The following is an 18,103-nucleotide window of genomic DNA, read 5'->3' on the forward strand; positions in this document are numbered from 1 at the left end:
GGGCACCCTGGGATGGGGGCTGGCAGCTGTCAGGGGCACGGTGTGGCACGGTGGGGCATAGTGGGCAGCACACGGGAACACAGGTGCCTGTGCCACGGCAGACGGGGTGGATGGATGGGGACGGAACATGGCTGCACTGGGGCGTGCATGGGGTTTGTGACCCCAGGGAGCTGGGGCAGGGACAGCCGGGGTCCATCCAGTCCCCCTCCATGTCTCCCACTTCCCCCACACTCTGCCACACCAACCCTAAGTGAGTCCCTTCATATCCATCCTCAGTCCCCTCCCCCAGCTCAGGGTTGAGCCATGTCCTCAACCCCATGGGGTCTCCAATATCCTGTGGGGGGTAGACCCTGGCCTGGGGGGGGCCCTCGTGGGTGGGCACGAAGCTTGCACCTCTGGTTCTGAGCTGGGACCCCAGCTGTGTCCAGGATGGCTGCAACCCATCCTCCCGCCATCCCTACAGGAACTGCTTCATCTCATCGGGTTTGTTTTCACCTGAATGGTGACATTTTGTGTGACATTTTCTACCTCCGCTGGGGCCGGGGGTGGCAGGGCCTGGCTGGCACCACTGAGGGGTGTGTGCGGGGCCGCCGGCGTTCCCGGATTTCCCAAAGTGGGATTCACCCCCAGCCGTTCTCCTCTCCTGGGCTGGCATCCCTTCCCATCCGGGAGCATTTCCATTCACTCCTTCATCAGCATCACCTCCCTCCAGTTCCCCAGTGTAAACCTGAGCTAGGACCCTGCCTTCCCTGACCTCACCCTGTGTCCCTCTGCCCATCCCCAGTCCCTGCCCCGCCTGCCCCTGTCTGCTCATGCCTCCCCAGAGGAGCGGGGCTGCTGGGGCTCCGGGTTTGAATGTGTCCCTGGTCCTGCCCAGACCCGCTGGCCCCCACCGAGGGGCTGTGCCGAATGTACCCTGTGCCCCCCAGGCCGGGACTGTCCCGGGGGGGTTGTGTGCATGTGTGTGTGTGTGTGAGTGTGCAGGGGCTGGCAGGGGTTTGCAGGGCAGGGGAGCTGTTGGGCCTCCCAGCCTTGTGCTGCCCCAACCCCTTACCCCTGCACCCATGGCCCCTGTGCCTTCCCTGCATCCCCTGTGCCCCCACCATGGCTCCACAGGGTTCCAGCCTCTGGCTGCCCTGAGCCACAGTGCCAAGCCCTGCCAGGGCTGGGGAGCGTGGGCAGCACTGAGAGCCCCTCTGTGCCATGGGGCACCGTGTGAGGCACTAGAGGATGGAAGGAGTGGGATGGGTGAGCTGCACCCGGGAACGGTTGGGATGTGGGGTCCCCGAGGGCCAGTGTGGGTGCCCGGCCCTGTGACACGGCCGGGGTGGGTGGGTGTGTGGGGGCGGTGGCATCACATTGCTTTTGTTTCCCATTTCTTGGTAGCTGGGGTGACAGCAGGCTAGGCTGGCCATCGTTGGGTTCACTGGTGCTAACTGGTGCTAACTGGAAGCCTTGGAAACCCTTTAGGAGGACGGTGCAGAGCATGGCTGGGGCTGGGCAGTGGGCTGGGCCCCTGCCACCTGCTCCCCTCCTTCCCCGCCATCACGGGCAGCCCCTGGTGGTGTGTGCTGGTCGTGCGGGGGCAGCCCCGGTGTGGGGCGGCTCTGGGGCGGGGTCTCTTTTCCTCAGGGAAGGTGGGGGGCAGCAGCCAGGGGTGCCAGGCTGGCCGGGGGCTCACCGCTGCAGGCATCAAGCAGTGTCACCGCAGCCCCTGAAGGGTGCCCAGGTGGTGGCAGCTCCTCCCTGGGTCCGGTTCACAGAGGATCTGGCGATGGGCCACATGAGGACTGTGTGCCAGCTCGGGGTGGCTCCTCTGGGCCCCCCTGCCCCTGTCCACCCCCAGGCCAGAGATGCCATTTGACATGCCTGTCATGCCGGGGTTTGTGTGGGGACCCCGGGGCCACGTTGGTGGGTCAGAGGGACACTTTTCTATGCACTCAAGCCACGGTATCCTCAGCCCTGGGCTGCTCCGGGCAGAGGAGTCTGGCCACATGTGGGGTTTGGGGGAGCCCTTAGTCTCCTGCCCCAGGCCACCCCCCTGCCCTCCACCCAGCCTGTGCCACAGTGGCAGCCAAACCCAGCCCTGTCCCCTCCCTGCCTACCGGGGTGGCAGCGCCTGCCCACTGGGATGACAAGGGGGCATAACCGGAGGCCAGGATGGGCACAGCTCCAGGGGTGCTCGAGCTTCCACTGGGCATGGGGGGGTCCTGGTCCCCGGGGGTGTCACCCAGGGGTGGCAGCAGGGCTGCTCCAGCTTCAGGGAGTGAGGAAAGGTTGTTCTGGCAGGGGCTGCCGCAGGGTCTCAGCCACATCCCTGAACCCCCAGTGCTGGGACCTGGCGGCTGCTGTCACGTACTGTAAATACTCTGTGTGCCACCTTCTTCTCTGGGACCCTCGGCACGGGCGGGGGTGAGCGGGAGGCCGGGGTCCGTCCCGAGACTTTTTTGTATACCACAAACTTTTTGTATATTTTTAATTTTGCTGCAACATGAGATATTAAATTCATTTCAATAAGGCCTGCCTGCAGAATCCTGTCCTTGTCGGCACCTCCAGCTCACAGCTGGGGCTCCAAAGCAGGGCAGGATGATGTGTCTGTCCCAGACTGCTCGGGGACATCACTCACAGAGCAGGATGGCTGTAGAAGCGCTGCCTGCCTGGTGTCAGTGGCCCTGGCGTGGTGGCCGGCAGGGAAGGGGTGCACAGGCAGGATGCAGCATGTTGGGGAGGAAGCAGCCGGACACGGCCACTGCCGGGCCAACCTCCTCCCTACCCGAGGCCCCCATCCCCAGCCAACCCCCAGACCCACAATGGGTTTGGATCCCATGGGCAGCTCTGGGGACGGGGTGCTGGATGAAGCTGTGTGGGCTCCTGCCAGTGCTGTTCCCAGTGCCAGGGCTGTTCCCAGTGCCAGGGCTGTTCCCAGTGCCAGGGCCCCGTGTAAGCAGGACAGGATGTGGGCAGCGAGGGCTGGGAGCCCCCAGGGTTGCCCCATGAGGACGGGGTTGATTTGGGGTCATAGGGAAGCAGAACCAACCCCAGGAAAAAGCCCCGCAGAGAGGGGCAGGGGCTGCTCCATAGTGGAATCTCGCAGGCACTACCAGCACCTGCTCTGGTCCCAGCACCTGCTCCAGTCCCATCTCAGCCTGCTTCAACCCCAGTCAGCCCAAATCCCAGTCCCAGTCTGGGTATAGGTGTCAACACCAGCCCCAGTCCCAGTACCAGCCCCAGCACCAGCACCAGTCCAAGTCCCTGCTCCAGTCCCATCTCAGCAAACTTCAGCCCCTGCTTCTGCCCAAGTAACAGTTCAGCCCCTATCCCAGTCCCAGCCCCAGACCCAGTCCCAGTCCCAGTCGCAGTCCTGTCCCAGCCCCAGTGTCAGCCCAGTCCCAGTCTCAATGCCAGCCCAGCCCAGGCCAGCCCAGCCCAGTCCCAGCACCCCCCAGGAGAGGCAGGAACTCACATCCCAGCTATCCTGGTGGAGTTTCCGACACAGGAAAGCGCCGCGGCGCCAAGCGGGGCAGTGGGGGCGGCCGCAGCACCGCGTCCTGCCATGGACAGCGAGGCCAAGAAGGGGAAGAAGGTGCGTGGGGCTGGGGCTGGTGTCCAGGGGGCTGGCAGGAGGGTGGGAGCGGGTGACATGCACAGGTTTGAGAGGCTCCGCACCCCTCCCACAGCACAGTGGGGAGAAGTGGAGCCACCCAAATAGTGCGAAGAGCCAGCAGAGAGGTGCTCAGCTGTTGCCCCCCTCCAGGTGCTGGGTGTCACGGACCCTGTGTGTGGGGGCCAGGGTTGGGTGCCCGGTGCTGACCCGTCCCCGTGCCCGTTCCCCTGCCAGGGTTTCGTGTCACCCATCAAGCGGCTGGTTTTCCCGAAGGCTGCGCGGAGGGCGGCGCTCCGCAGCAGCGTCTATCGGCGCCCGCTGCACTCCGTGCCCCTCTACCCCCCCGACTACCTGATCGACCCCCAGATCCTGCTGCACGACTACGTGGAGAAGGAGGTGAAGGTAAAGGGATCCCCAGAAGTGCCCGGGGTCACTACTTGATTGGGGTGGGGATATGAGGCCACCACACCTTGCTGAGAGCCACGCACAGAGTGCCCAGAAGGGTCCTGGTCCCCTCCCTGCCCAGGCAAACACCCAGGGAGGAGGAGGGTGCACTGGCACTGCAGGTGGGACCTCCTAACTGCAGGGTCTCCCTGAACCCCAGGGAGATGTGTCCTGACCTTGGGGGCATGGGACCGGGGGAAAGGGTGCTTGCCCCAGCCTCCCCTAGCTGCCCTGGGTTATTTCCCCTCCAGTTTTTAGGTCACCTGACATGGGTGACATCCTCCCTGAACCCCTCCAGCCGGGATGAGGTGCTGCAGCTGCTGGACACGGCCAGGGTAAGAGGGGTCCTCACTTCCCAGAGGGTGGGCACTGGGTACCCGACACCACCGGGTGCCCCACGCAGCCCCTGCATTCTGTCCATGCAGCAGCTGAAGGAGCTGCCGCTGCAGACGACGCCAGAGCAGGACAGCATCCTCAGCCTCTCGGCGCGCTGCCTCCTGCTCACCTGGCGCGACAACGAAGAGCTGATCCTGCGAATCCCCACACACGAAATCGCGGCGGCCTCCTACCTGCGCGACGATGCCCTGCACCTCCTCATCCTCAAAACCGGTGCGGCGATCCGGTCCAGGGCCACCAGCCGAGGCACAGCCGGCCCCGAGTGGCCGCTGTCCCCTGGGCACGAGGGGCTGGAGCAGAGCGGGTGATGGGTGCCAGAGTCTATCAGGGCGGCAAAATCCCGCGTTGTTCCTGTCTTGGTCTGTCCTATCCTCTCCCAAATACGGAGTCCCGGAGGGGTGTCCCCAACCCCCCGGGGCTCGCACATCCCCACCCCACACCCCCATTCCTCTGCATCCCACTGGGCTGGTGGGATGGCCAGGGCAGGAGTTGGGGACCCGGCAGGGTGGGCAGCGCAGCCCCCCGCCCTGACACCCTGTCTGTCCCCGTCCCCCCAGGCCTGGGAGTGGACCCGGTCCCCGCCGGGGCGCACCCCGAGGCGACCCCGGCCGGCTTGCCGGAGGCGTTTCCCGCAGAGAAACGTGCGGGGGGCTCGTGGCCGGAGGGCCGGCTCGGGGGCCCGATGGAGCGGCGGCACACGATCTGCAGCCTGGACTGGCGGGCGGCGCGGGGCGGCCAGGAGGGCCGGCAGGGCGGCAGCCTGGAGCGGCGGCGGGGCGGCAGCTGGGAACGGCGGCAGCGCGGACGGCCCTCGGGCAGCTGGGAGCGGCGGCAGCCGTGCGGCGGCAGCTGGGAGCGGCGGCGGGCCGGCACCGCCGGCGGCAGCTGGGAGCGCGGCACCGGCTTCGGCAGCTGGGAGCGGCGGCACGCCGGCAGCAACCCCCTGGACCCCCAGGAGCCCTGCCCTGACGCTTACTCCAACCTCATTATCCTCGCCGTGCCCAACAGGGTGAGCGGTCCCGGCGTGTGCCACCCGCCGCCCGCTCGCCCACCCCCCGGCACTCACTGCCCTCCTCCCTTCCCGCCGCAGGATGCTGGTGAGGAGTCCTGTGCGCTCATCTGCCAGGTGTTCCAGATCATCTACGGCGACCAGAGCATCGAGTGCGTGGACCGCGCCGGGTACCACTACACCTCCACGCCCACACGGCCTTGGCTCTCCAGCAGGAGTGAGTGGCTGGGGACAGGAGTGGGAACATCAAATGGGGTGTCATGGGGCTGATGGGTGGGGGTACATGGACACATGGTGGGGGGTTTGCCTCTGCTATGAGGTCTCAGCTCTCCCTCCCCAGGCGAGAGCTGCCGCACAGATGGGACATACGGCTACGATGCTGACTACAGCTGCTGCAGCTCCTTGTGAGTCTGCCTCCCCCAGGGTGCCCTTGGACTGGGGTGGGTCCCACTGGACAGGTGTGGGATCCTCCTGCCCCTGGGTGGGTGCTCCTGCCCTTGGGTGGGTGCCAGTCCCCACTGCAGTGATGCCTCAGCCCTACCTGATGGCCGGTGCTGTGCAGTGTGGGGGGGCAGCTGGGCACACGAGGGGTACAGGGACCCACTGACCTGTGTCCTCCCACAGCAATGGCTCCCACGAGACCTTTGAAGCCTATTACAGCGGCGCCTCCTCGCCCTCCTTCCACCACTCCCACCACAGCCTGGCCACTGCTTGCAGTGGCAGTGACCAGAGTGGTGCAGGGCTGGAGCAGCTGCAGGACTACATGGTGACGGTGAGGGCACAGGGATGGGCACGGGGACAAGTAGCAGGCCAACAGTGCAGCAGCTGGGGTGGGAGAAGCAGGCAGGTCTGGGGTCCCTGTGCCAGAGAACAGCAGTGGGACACAGGGTGGAGGGCTGGGGCTGTGGGCTGCTGGTGTCCCCAAACCCAACTTGTCCCTGTGTCACCACAGCTGCGCAACAAGCTGTCACCACAGGAGATCCAGCAGTTTGCCATCCTGCTCCGCGAGTACCGGCTGGGCACGCCGGTGCAAGAATACTGCACTGAGCTCCTGCGCCTCTACGGGGACCGCAGGAAGTTCCTCCTCCTGGGTGAGTGTCAGCAGCCACCCTTTGTCACCATGTCACCCTGGTGATGTCTATCCCTTGGGGACATGGTGTTGGTGCTGGATGTGCTTCAGAGGATGTCAGGACCCCTTGCTTAGTGAAGACAGGATGGGACAAACCTCCTGCCAGCAGCCAGTGGGGCTGGCATTGCACCCCAATGGGGTAGGTACTCCAGTGCTGCCCACCCGGGCAGCCTGCTGAGGCTTACGGTGCCTATGACAGGAATGAGGCCCTTCATCCCTGACCAAGACATCGGGTACTTTGAGACGTTCCTGGAGAGCATCGGGATCCGGGAGGGTGGGATCCTCACTGACAGCTTCGGCCGCATCAAGCGCAGCATGAGCAACACGTCGGCCTCGGCCGTGCGCAGCTACGACAGCTGGTCTCTGCGCTCCGAGTCCGAGTCCTTCAACCGCATGATCACGGACATCACCCACGACATCGAGGCGCTGGCACGGGATGAGGAAGAGGAGGAGGAAGAGGACAACTACCTGTGAGCCAGTGCCAAAACCCAGCTGTCCCCTCCCTGCTTGCTGATGTGGTGTTGCACCGCCAGGACCAGAGTCAGCAGGTCGCAGAGGCAGGGAGGGTGAATTTGTCACCAGGGGAGGGGACAGGCCTCTGCACTGCACTGCCAACTCTTGTCAAGCCTATTGGAATCACAGGGCAGCCGTGGCTGTGGGGAAGACATGTGCTGTAATTTCTGCAGATTTCAATTAAATGCTGGGGCTGAGAGCAGAGCAGGTTCTTCCCTGGGGAAAGGCTCTGTCAGAGTGCAGGGGCTGCTGCGGTGTGGGGGTGAGCTGGGGCAGGGGGCTGCTGGGCTGGGCTGGGCACCTGCCCGCTCCAGTGTCACAAGGAGGTCACCACCAGTGTCAGGGTGCTGCCGGCTGTTCCTGGCTGGCTCCAGGGAATGCTCAGAGCAATGGAGGGAGTCAGCTGGGAGAGGAAAGGACTGGTGGCCGCAGCTGGCCCGCTGCTGCCTGCGGCGCCTGCGTGACACTCGTCCGGCAGCGGGCTGCGGGTGTTTCACAAAAGGAAGTTCCTGCGCCGGGACCCGGCTTCCTGCGGTCCCGCCCTGCAGCCCCTCCGCCGCCGGGGGACCGGGCCGTGCTCCCCGCCGCCCGAGGGACCTCAGCTGATGTTCCCTGGCCACCGTTCCTGAGCCGATTCCCCCTGGCCACTGTCCCCCAAAATCCCACGACTGCTGGCCCTCGGCTGATGGCCCCGAGCCAACATTCCCTGGCCCAATATCCCCTGGTGGGAACTACGGCACGGCGCCGCAGCCCCAGGGTGGTGTGTGGGCAGCAGAAGCTGGGGCTACCAGAGCAACTTATTTTTATTACAAAAAAATTTACATATGCAAACCTTCATGAGGTGAGGAGCTCTTGCACCCTGGCTGCTTCCTCTGACTCAAACAGTCCATGGTCAGAGTCACATAGAGCCGTGGGTCCCCTTGATGATGCTGCCTCCATCCCAAATTGTTGTCCTGGGTTGTCCAAAAGAAAGGCTGGAACACTGCGGGATTGGGTAGGGCCAAGGGGAACTTTGGCACGGGAATACCAGGGCCAGCAGGGACACCACAAAGCCCAGGGATACCTGGACCTCTCTGAGCTGTGCTTCACAAAGCCAGTCCCATGCACCCCACTGCGTCCTGGACCCCCTCATGTCCTGCACCCCACCACGGATGCTCAGGGCTTTCTTTTCTCCTTCCTGGGGACAGAGACTCAGGCTGACCCAGCCGTGTCCTGTGCTCCCCTCGTGTCCCCCCACGCCCTCCATGGCCCTGCTCCAGGCGAGGAAACATTCTGGGCGCTGCCCTGGGGTGCGGGACCCAAACCCGTCGGGTATCCCGGGGGCAGCAGATGGACAGACGGGCTCTGGCACCCGTCGGGGGGTCCCTAAGGGCAGTGGGGCCACGCAGGGCTGAGATGCCCTTGCGGGTGCAGTTCCTGGGGTGGTGGTCTCCGCTCCCAGCTCGGCACGGGAGGCACCGGCCGCACCCGCCCCGTCGGAGTCGGGGGCGGGCCCGTACCGGCAGGGGCGGGGCCGTACCGGAGAGCAGCCGGGCAGAGCGGAGCGGCGGCGGAGCCCGGGCTCCCCGACGGGGACTGCGAGTGGGACCGGCGACAGGGGCGTGCCCCAGGACGGCAGCGAAGGTGAGAACTCCGGGATCGGAACCGTGCGCGGAGCCTCGAGGGCGGCGAGGGAGCCCCGCAGCCAGTCCCGGGCAGCCCGGTGGGTCCGACCCGCGCCGGGCCGGTCGCGCTCAGAGCGGCGGACACTGGGTGACAGGGATGAGGGGATGGCCGGGAGTGTCACGGGTCCCGGTGCAGCCCCGGTTGGGCACAGTGTAGCCCCGACGAGGGGGTTCCCTGCCGGTGACTTTGCAGGGGCTGTCGGGGAGCGAAGGCACGGGGCAGCAAGGGCAGGGAGCTGTGGGCAGCCTTGCTCTGGGAACGAAGGGCACCCTCATCCAACCTAGTCCTCATGACTGAGGACACCGCATGAGCCGTGGGGTCTGGCTCTCCAGGGTGGGACACATCAGGAATGCCAGTGGGAATGACCCTTGCACCGCCCGGGGTGTTTGTGCTTTGTAGGGCTGGATGCGCTGTGTGGGACAGGAACAGCAAATACCTACAGTGGTGATGGTGTGAGCCACGTCTGAGTTTAAGCTGGGCACCATGTGGGTTTGCCAGGATGGATCTGACACAGTCCCCAACCTGTGCGCAGGGTGTCCCCGGTGAGGGTTATGAGCTGTCCTGGCTGCCACCACTGCTCCTGCTCTGCCCTCGGGAGCAAGGCTGACCCAGGCTTTGGCAAGCAGGGAAAGGCAAGGAGTGACCATGGGGTGTTGTGGAGGTGACAGAGATGTCCCTCAAAAGCTATGCTGTGCATGTCGAGGATTCAGCCCTGAGCTTCCTCCTTCACTGTTACCACCAGCACCTTCTCCTTTCTCTGCACCCAGATCTTCCTGGCCAAGGGAAGTACATTTGCAAGGGGTTTACCACTCTTGCTGCTTCTTGCAGCTTTTTTCCCACTAAGTTTCTTTGGGTACTGGGAAAGTTGAGCATTTGTCTTTGCCCCGAACTGGCTGTTTGGGGCAGCTCCCACCCAGCAGAGAGCAGGGGAGCATAGTGTGGAGTGGTGACCTGTGGTGATGGGGGACCATGGGCACCAGGGGTGCTGTGTGGGGATCCCCAAGCAGCAGCAAAGCTCACCATGATCGCAGCCCCTCTTTGCAGAAGATGCCGAGTGTGACTCTCTGCTGCCATGGTGCCCAGTGCCTGCACCCTGTCCTGCATCCCAGAAGGGCTGGGAAGCTGCTCCACGGCTGCTGCTGCTGTCTCCCCAAATTTCACCTCCTATGACATCTCCAGGAGATCCCTTTTCCTCTGGCGTGTCACTGGGCACCCCAGTACCCTGAAGCTGTGGCAGAAGCAAAGCTTTCTCTGTCTGGCAGAGCACCTGGGTGGACCTTGTGGCCCTGTGCTGGATGGGAGCAGATGGGAACAGGGCTGGACTGGGGTTTGAGTGGGGCTTTCACCTCTGTCGCAATGGCCTCACTTCCCCTTCCTTGGCTGCAGCATGGGTTGCGTGAGGTCAAAGGAAGCTGGTGTCCAAGAGAAGATGATAAAAACTGATCCTGACCCTGATCCTGGCCCCACCATCCAGCAGGGCCACTATGTGAGGGACCCCACAGCCACCAACAGGAGGGTAAGTGATGAGGGATTTCAGGGCTGAGCTGTCACAGGGGGCTCAGCCCCTGTCCTCAGTGGTGCTACCAGCACTGAGAGTGGAGCCAGCTGAGGGCACTGGCAGTGCCCATGCACTAGGGCAGAGACTTGGCTATGGGGTGGGAGCCCAGGCCACACTGAGACAAAGCACAGAGTGGACCTGATGTGAATCCAGGAATTACAGAGAAAGGGAGAGAAAAAGGGAGTTGTTGGGAGGGGGTGGAGATGCTGGTGCTGGTGTCAGGTGATGCTGGTGCTGCCCCTTGGGTGCTCTCCTGCTACTGTCATTGCTGTTGGGGCCAAGACCCCCTGTGGGAAATGAGTCTCTGCCAGCTGTGATGTCACTCTGTGGTTTTGTTGCACTTTCCAGAACAGTAGTGTCCCCAGCATGGCTGTGCCCCTGCCCGAGGATGGTAGGTACAAGGGTGCTGCAGGTGGGTGCAGAGGGTTGGAGCGTGTGGGGGCAGCGTGGCTGGATCCTCTCTGACCTAGGGGCAAGCACTGCCAGCCCTGGTGGGATGGAGGCTCTGGGCTCTCCTGGAGGGCCAGATGTGACACGTGAAGACGGAAGTGCTGGGTACTGTGGGGGTCCCAGCCCATGTCCTGGCCAGTGTTCATGGCAGGAGTGGCCAGGCACCCCCTCCCAGCATGGGGAGGGGTGCCCAGGGAGCTCCCTCACTGCAGGCTTGGGGGACACAGTGGTGCTGGCACTCTACGACTACGAGGCAATGAACGCTGGGGACCTCAGCTTCCAGAAGGGGGAGAGGATGAAAGTCCTGGAGAAGTAAGTGCTGCTGGCAGACCCCCGTCCAGGGTCTTCAGATGGCTTGTGTGGCCCTGTTGGGATTTTTTTCTGGAATTTGCCCTGGAGGAGCTGATGGTGCCTGGGTCCAAATGCCAAGAGCCAACCCAATGCCACTTCTGTCACAGGTCAGGGGAATGGTGGCAAGCACGGTCGCTGGTGACAGGATGTGAAGGCTTCATCCCCAGCAACTACGTTGCCCAAGCCGACTCACTGGAGACAGAGGAGTGAGTGTGTGCCTGTGTGCCATCCCTGTGTGCCAGATCCTGGCCCATGCTGTCCCACTCCTGCCTCATGTCCTGCCCCCAGCCCTGCCCCACACCAACATTCCTTGGTTCATTTGGTTCTGCTGCAGGTGGTTTTTCAAGGACGTCAGCCGGAAGGACGCGGAGCGGCAGCTCCTTGGCCCTGGGAACATGATTGGGTCCTTCATGATAAGGGACAGTGAGACAACAAAAGGTGTGGAGGGGTGTCCATAGCACAGTGGTGGGGAACAGCTGCCCAAAGGGCTTCCCTCATCCACCTTTGCCTGGAAGAGAAGCTCCCTCCCGAGCTCTGGGGATGTGCTGTGCTGCAGGGAGGGACTGGGGGGCCCAAGCTCTTGCTGGAAGTGCCCCTGCATTAGCCTGTAGTGCTGCCACATGTCCAAACCCCACGGCAGGGATAAGGAGATGTGTCCCTTTGAGGCTGCTTTGGGTGTTTGGGGTGCAGGCATAGCTGGCCTGGGGCTGAAGGGGTGGTGGCAGCACAGTGGGATGGGTGCTGCTGGCTCTGCTGGGCGGTGGCTCTGTGCGTGCCAGGAGCACCGGGATGGCCAGGGGCATCAGGAATGTGCTCCCGTGGGAGGTGCCAGCTCACCCCTCCCTGCCCAGGCTCTTACTCGCTCTCGGTGCGGGACGCGGACGAGCTGCGGGGCGGGGCAGTGAAGCATTACAAGATCCGGACTCTGGACAGCGGTGGCTTCTACATCTCCCCGCGAAACAACTTCAACACGCTGCAGGAGCTGGTCCAGCACTACAAGGGTGAGCTCTGGGGTGCCCGGCCCCCCTTCCCAAATGGGGTTTTGCCCCCGAGCCAAGCAGCCGGTGAGACAGGCTGGCTGATGGCCCTGGATGATCCCCTCAGGTCAGAGCGACGGTCTGTGCCAGAAGCTCACCTACCCCTGCCGTGTACCCAAACCACAGAAGCCCTGGGAGAAGGATGCCTGGGAGATCCCTCGAGAGTCACTGAGTCTGGAGAGGAAGCTGGGAGCTGGGCAGTTTGGAGAAGTGTGGATGGGTGAGAGTGAGGGGGAGGTGGCTAGGAGGATGATGAAGGTGATGGTGAAAGAGGAAGGGTGAGGGATGTGAGAGATGGTAGAGGGATGGTGGGGTGGAAAAGACAGGGAGGGAGACCTAAGGGAGAGAAGCAGGGGATCATGCAAGTTACCCTGCCTTAATACAGGGGCTGGTTGAGGCTGGGCATGTGGGGACAGCCCTGGGCTGCGTGTGGTCTCCAACCTTCCCACAGCAGCTCTGTCTGCAGGACTGGGACTTTGGCTCCAAAGGCCAGTGCTCCCAGGGCAGAGTGGGAATGATCTGTTGTGCCACCCCCAGCTACCTACAACAAGCACACCAAGGTGGCGGTGAAGACGATGAAGCCGGGCAGCATGTCCGTGGAGGCCTTCCTGGAGGAGGCAAACCTCATGAAGACACTGCAGCACGACAAGCTGGTGAAGCTGCATGCAGTGGTCACCAGGGAGGAGCCCATCTTCATCATCACTGAATTCATGGAGAAAGGTGCAATCCGCATCCCTGAGTGATGACTGTGGGCCAGGCCAAGTGGCAGCACTCAGGTTCCTTGGGATGGTGCAGGATCAATCCCTTCCACATCCCCAGGCTCGGCTGTGGGCTCTACATCAGCTCCAGGACTCTGGGAGTAGTTCTGGTTCCTGCCACAGCTTGTCAGTGCTCTGGGACAGGGTGCTGGGAGAAGGGATGTGTTGACAGCACTGGGAGATGAGGGATGTCTAAGAGGGGACAGATGAATACAAGCACTCCGCAAGGCAGGAGGGAGCCTGCAGAGGTGCTCCCCCTTGGCCCAATCCATGGGAGTGGGATGGGGGGTCAAGTGTGTTTCCAAAATCCCCTTGTCCTGCTTGGCTCCTTGGGACCCTGTGCCACCCTAAGAGTGGGTGCAGGCTCCAGCTGAACCATCAGCTCTGGCACCTTTCCCTGTCTGCAGGGAGCTTGCTGGATTTCCTGAAGAGCGATGAGGGGAACAAGCTGCCACTCCCAAAGCTGATCGACTTCTCTGCCCAGGTGAGGAAGGAGCAGACCTTCCCTAGCTCTGATTACCCCTAGTCCCTCTGAAAAGGGTGGGTGAAGAGCCTGGGAACTTACCTGGGGCTGGTGCAGGGCCAGGCAGAAGCCTGGTCTGAACAGTGCTGGGCGTGCAGTGAGGTTTGCTTGTGGGCAGCCACTGCCTGCTCACCATTCCCATCCTGCTGACCTCGCAGGAGCAGAGGTGTGTGAAAGGAGAAGTGGCAGCTTCCCCCTCACCACACTGATATCTGCAGCACTCAGCACTGCACCTGAGCAGTGCACAGCAGAGCTGCACAGAGCCTGGAGAGGATTGGCTATTGACTTCCATGTCTGCCATGGTTCCTGAAGCTCTTGCAGACCATGGGGCCACTGTACTTCGTGGAGAAAGTGGGGATGAGGATGGGGCTTGTTTCCACAGCTCACATTTGCACAATCCCTTCTCTGGGATGTGCCGGTGCTGGCTGGTGTGCCCCAACCAAGCCCAGGGCAATGTTATCAATTTCTCTAATTGATAACTATTGATACTGACAACTATAATTTCTAATTTGCTGCTGCTGTGACAGTGACCTGCAAACCTTACCTGCAAACTTGGCCAAAGCCCCACAAACACAGCATGGCCACACACCCACCCCATCCCACCCCATCCCCAGCCCTGCTTCAGGACAGTGCCACGGTGGTGTGAAGGCCAGTGGGTTTAACAGGAATCCTGCAGCATGATCCTGTGTGCTTCCAGTGCCTGAGAGGTTGAGTCAGGCACAGTTCCCAGTCTCCTGGAGGGAGCATAGCGGGCTGCTGCCCCAGGGGAATGCCTATGGGAGGGCTGTGGTTCAATAAAGTCACCAGAGGGCTGTCACGGGCAAGGGAAGGCAGCTGGAAGGCAGCTGGAGAGGCAGACTCAGCGATGATTATTTCAGGGATATTTTCAGGAGCTGATTCTGAGAACAGAGGAATGAGCTGTTAAACACCTCACTCCATGTGAAACCGTTTGCACAACCACTGAGTCCCTGCTGCTTCTCCAGTGCCTCTGGGTGAGGACTGAACCCAGGGAGCCTTTGCGCTGAGCTCAAATATTTCATAGAGGCACCTGAGCAATAGGCAAGCCAGGATGGGAGCCCAGACCCTGTGGGCTTAGACCAGGTCACTGGCTGCTGGAGCCGGCTGTGCTGGGGTGTGTGGATCAGCTGTGCACTCCTGCACACCATCTGTTCTCAGCAAGCTGGCTCGTGCCAAGCCCAGCTCAGCCCATGGCTCCGAGGGGCTGCTCGGAGAAGCTCTGGGGAGCAAAGGCTGAAGGGCTGTCAGGGGCAGGCAGCAGCCTGGCCCTTGAGCTGGGGCTGAGTCACTGCGGGCAGAAATGCCTCTGTGGTCATGGAAATGATCCTTCCGCTCTTGCGCTGCCTGGTTACTTCTGTATTTAGTGGGAAGAGCTCTGTGAGAGCTGCACTTCACCCGGGCCAGCTTGTGTGTGTGTGATAAGGATGGGAGGGTCTCCCTTCTGGCTGCTCCAGCCCCTTCTCATTCTGGATTCTGGTCACATCCAGGCATGAGGTAACAGAACAACTTTGGGGTTTGGTTGTGCACACACCAGGTCACCACTGCCTGGTCAGGGCTGAGACCTGCACACACAGCACTGAGTGCAGAGACTTCAGAAGGCAGAGTGGTGAGGGGGGATTGTCAGGGCCCATCACAGCCATCCTGTCCACAGGCAGAGGGGACTCTTCAGAAACTAGTCCGGAAGAACTCGGGCATCTTCCCCTATGCTTTTCTGCCCCGGCTAAGGAAGCTCTGGAATGCTGACCTTTGCTGCAGCAATTACAGTGAGCCATTGTGGGTGTATTTGGAGACTGCTCTCACATCTTCCCTGAGCAGAGAATGATTTGCTCCTCCTCCACATCCTCATGGCTGTGGATGAAGCTGTTACACCTTGCCCTGCAAACACTCACAGACACTCTATGGTGATCACATGAGATCCTCAGCTGTCAGTTCTCACAGCTTTTCTCACACAGCAGCTTAAAGGTGTTATGTTGGGCTGGTCACCCAAACCCCAACCTCTTCTGCTAGGGATTCCCTGCTTGGAGAGCAGTTTCCATGCAGGAAAGTCACAGAATGGTTTGGGATGGAAGGAACCTTAAAGCTCATCTCATTCCAACTCCTTGCCATGGGCAGGGACATTTTCCACTAGACCAGGTTTCTCCAAGCCCTATCCAGCCTGACCTTGAACACTTCCAGGGATGGGACATCCATCTCCTGCTGTGGTTCAGCCTCCTTTCACCCTTTTCTGAGTGCTGGCCAAAAGCAGTTGACTTCTTCGGTGCTGAGGGCGAGTGTTATTTCAAGCAACTTTTTTGCATTTGCCTTGTTCCCCTGTGGCAGATTGCAGAAGGAATGGCTTTTATTGAGAAGAGGAACTACATCCACAGAGACCTGAGAGCTGCTAACATCCTGGTGTCTGCAATGCTGGTGTGCAAGATTGCAGACTTTGGGCTGGCCAGGGTCATCGAGGACTCCGAGTACACAGCCCGGGAAGGTGCTGGGGGTGAAAGGCTGGGGAGGTTCCCTCAGAGCTACTTACCACCATGGTGGTCCCGACCCTGGGAGGGATGTGCTGGGTACAGGGGGAGAGGGAAGCTCCTCTCATTTGCATCACTACACTTGTTTCTCTTCTGTTTGTTTTCCTGTTCCCCATATTTCACCACCCATTTCTCAGCACCTGGAGTTGAGCTCATGTTTCCCATTGGATCTCTTTGTCCAGGTGCCAAGTTTCCCATTAAATGGACCGCACCAGAAGCCATCAACTACGGATCTTTCACTATAAAATCTGATGTCTGGTCCTTTGGGGTCCTCCTGACTGAGATTGTTACTTATGGACGCATCCCCTACCCAGGTAAGGAGGTGAAATGCCACCTCTAATCTGGTTCCAAAAGACACATTCCACCTTCTGGGCCCCATGCATGTGACCTGAGCTTCTCCAGCTCCATGGGAAAACCCTGTAAATCTTTATCATTAGGGACCATCCTGTATTTTATACTAATAATTATTTTGGTACCTTTTTTCAATGGGAAATTACCCTGCAAATGCTACCACAAATGGACCATGAAGGATCTGGGGTGGCACAAAGGGCTGTTCTGAGGAGCAGCTCTGCCCCCACACTGACCTGTTTTCATTGGAAGCAATGGCTTGTCCCAAACTTAGCACATAGAGATTTTAATTTATACAAAGTGATTATAAACCCCATCTGACCTGGGCTACAAAACTCCATCCTACAATAATCCAGCATCTCCTTTGTCCACGTTTCCCTGACCAGGAACAGCAGTTCCCCCTTCCCAGCCCCTCTAACCACTTTCTCTTCCTTGAGACATTGCCCAATGGGAGAGAAGTTTTGGGTTTGGGGATTTTATGACTTTTAAAGAAACCAGTGATAACTCTGATGATGTTCCCCTGTCCCACCCTGTTTTCCCAGGGATGTCGAGTGTGGAGGTGATCAGGGCGCTGGAGCGTGGATACCGGATGCCCCGCACGGATAACTGCCCCGAGGAGCTCTACGACGTCATGATGAGGTGCTGGAAGATCAAACCCGAGGATCGTCCCACTTTTGAGTACATACAAAGTGTTTTGGAGGATTTCTTTACTGCCACAGAGAGCCAGTACCAGCAGCAGCCGTAGCACGGGATGCTTGGGGCAGACACTGCCAGCTCGTCCCTGTCCTACCTGTGCCCTGCTTCCCCTGGCAGCCTGGCCCAGGAACCACAGCCTTGCTGGAGTGGCTGGGCTGGAGGAAGTACAGGAGGAAGTGCATGAGGGAGGGAGAAGAGACCTTGTGCTTTTCCCAGGAGCCTGAGTGTCCGTGGGGCAGTGGCTCCAGGAACTGCTGGCTGGATAGTGGATGCCCAGACCCCAGGAGGATGGACAGGGATAGAGCCAGGCCTGCTTTTGCTGCAAGTCAAAACCCAGATCAGTATCTTTTTAACCCTTCTGAGATCTAATCACATCGTTCTGCAGAAGTAGGTGCTTTAGCGTGCTGGCCTTGGCGAAATGCCGTGCAGTGCCTGTGCTCCCTGTGTGACTGATCCCAGGGGATTCCCACGGAGCACGCTGCAGTGCAGCCCCTGCGCTCACCATCAGCACGGGATGCTGAGGTTTGGATGTCGAGTGTCACGGACACGTGTTCTCCTCTCTCCCTCCTGGGTTTCCTTCCCCAGTATTTTCACGGCAGCCCCTGTGCAGAGTGCAGGTTTCGTGAGGCTGTGCCACAGGGGCAGATGGACACAGACGGTGCTTTTCCAGGTCACCCCTGCACGGATCCCCCTCCGCTTGCCTTGGGAGGAACCTCCGGAGCCCAAAGCCACGGCAAAAGGAGCCTTCTCCCCCTGGGCAAAGCTCACAGGCAGGATTTGTTGTCTGTTGGGGTATTTGCAGTGCCAGCCCGGGCCAGGTGCTCCCTCACTTTATGTTATTGTTTATTTTTAGCATTTCATGAGGTTATTTGGGGAAAAGGAGTAAACAATATATTTTTTAAGACAGCCGTGCACCTCTCACAGCACGGAGATTAGGGCCTATGATTATAATTTTGATACCAAGAGGCAAACGCCGTCGCTTCTGCTTTGGGATCTCTTTTTTTTGTAATTAATAAAGTATTTGTAAACCTTTCCTCTCCTGGCCGTTCCTGCTGCTCCGCAGCGCGGGCGGGGGGGACTCGGATGGG

The 18,103-nt window shown here is 60.9% G+C and overlaps 2 protein-coding genes across 3 annotated transcripts; both read left to right on the top strand.

The window, feature by feature from the left end:
• Positions 1 to 3,462: 3,462 nt before the first annotated feature.
• Positions 3,463 to 7,294, top strand: CCM2L (CCM2 like scaffold protein). The gene is made up of 10 exons (XM_066199037.1): positions 3,463 to 3,583; positions 3,839 to 4,006; positions 4,300 to 4,383; positions 4,474 to 4,657; positions 5,002 to 5,453; positions 5,535 to 5,670; positions 5,794 to 5,857; positions 6,078 to 6,225; positions 6,406 to 6,544; positions 6,782 to 7,294. Exons 1-10 carry the CDS (start codon positions 3,554 to 3,556, stop codon positions 7,054 to 7,056), a joined length of 1,680 nt encoding a protein of 559 aa, XP_066055134.1. The 5' UTR covers positions 3,463 to 3,553; the 3' UTR covers positions 7,057 to 7,294.
• A 1,344-nt stretch (positions 7,295 to 8,638) lies between these two features.
• HCK (HCK proto-oncogene, Src family tyrosine kinase) lies at positions 8,639 to 18,048 on the top strand. 2 transcript variants are annotated; one of them, XM_066198933.1, is made up of 13 exons: positions 8,639 to 8,718; positions 10,147 to 10,276; positions 10,667 to 10,709; positions 10,981 to 11,080; positions 11,227 to 11,325; positions 11,454 to 11,557; positions 11,971 to 12,120; positions 12,224 to 12,376; positions 12,694 to 12,876; positions 13,322 to 13,398; positions 15,775 to 15,928; positions 16,154 to 16,285; positions 16,862 to 18,048. In XM_066198933.1, exons 2-13 carry the CDS (start codon positions 10,148 to 10,150, stop codon positions 17,062 to 17,064), a joined length of 1,527 nt encoding a protein of 508 aa, XP_066055030.1. In that variant the 5' UTR covers positions 8,639 to 8,718; position 10,147; the 3' UTR covers positions 17,065 to 18,048. The 2 variants fall into 2 exon arrangements, with proteins under 2 accessions (XP_066055030.1, XP_066055032.1); XM_066198935.1 differs by having other exon boundaries at positions 8,673 to 8,797.
• Positions 18,049 to 18,103: the final 55 nt, after the last annotated feature.

This window comes from Chamaea fasciata, unplaced genomic scaffold (assembly GCF_029207755.1).
Source record: "Chamaea fasciata isolate MVZ Bird 193981 ecotype frontalis unplaced genomic scaffold, bChaFas1.0.hap1 SCAF_17, whole genome shotgun sequence".
Taxonomy (NCBI): Eukaryota; Metazoa; Chordata; class Aves; order Passeriformes; family Sylviidae; genus Chamaea; species Chamaea fasciata.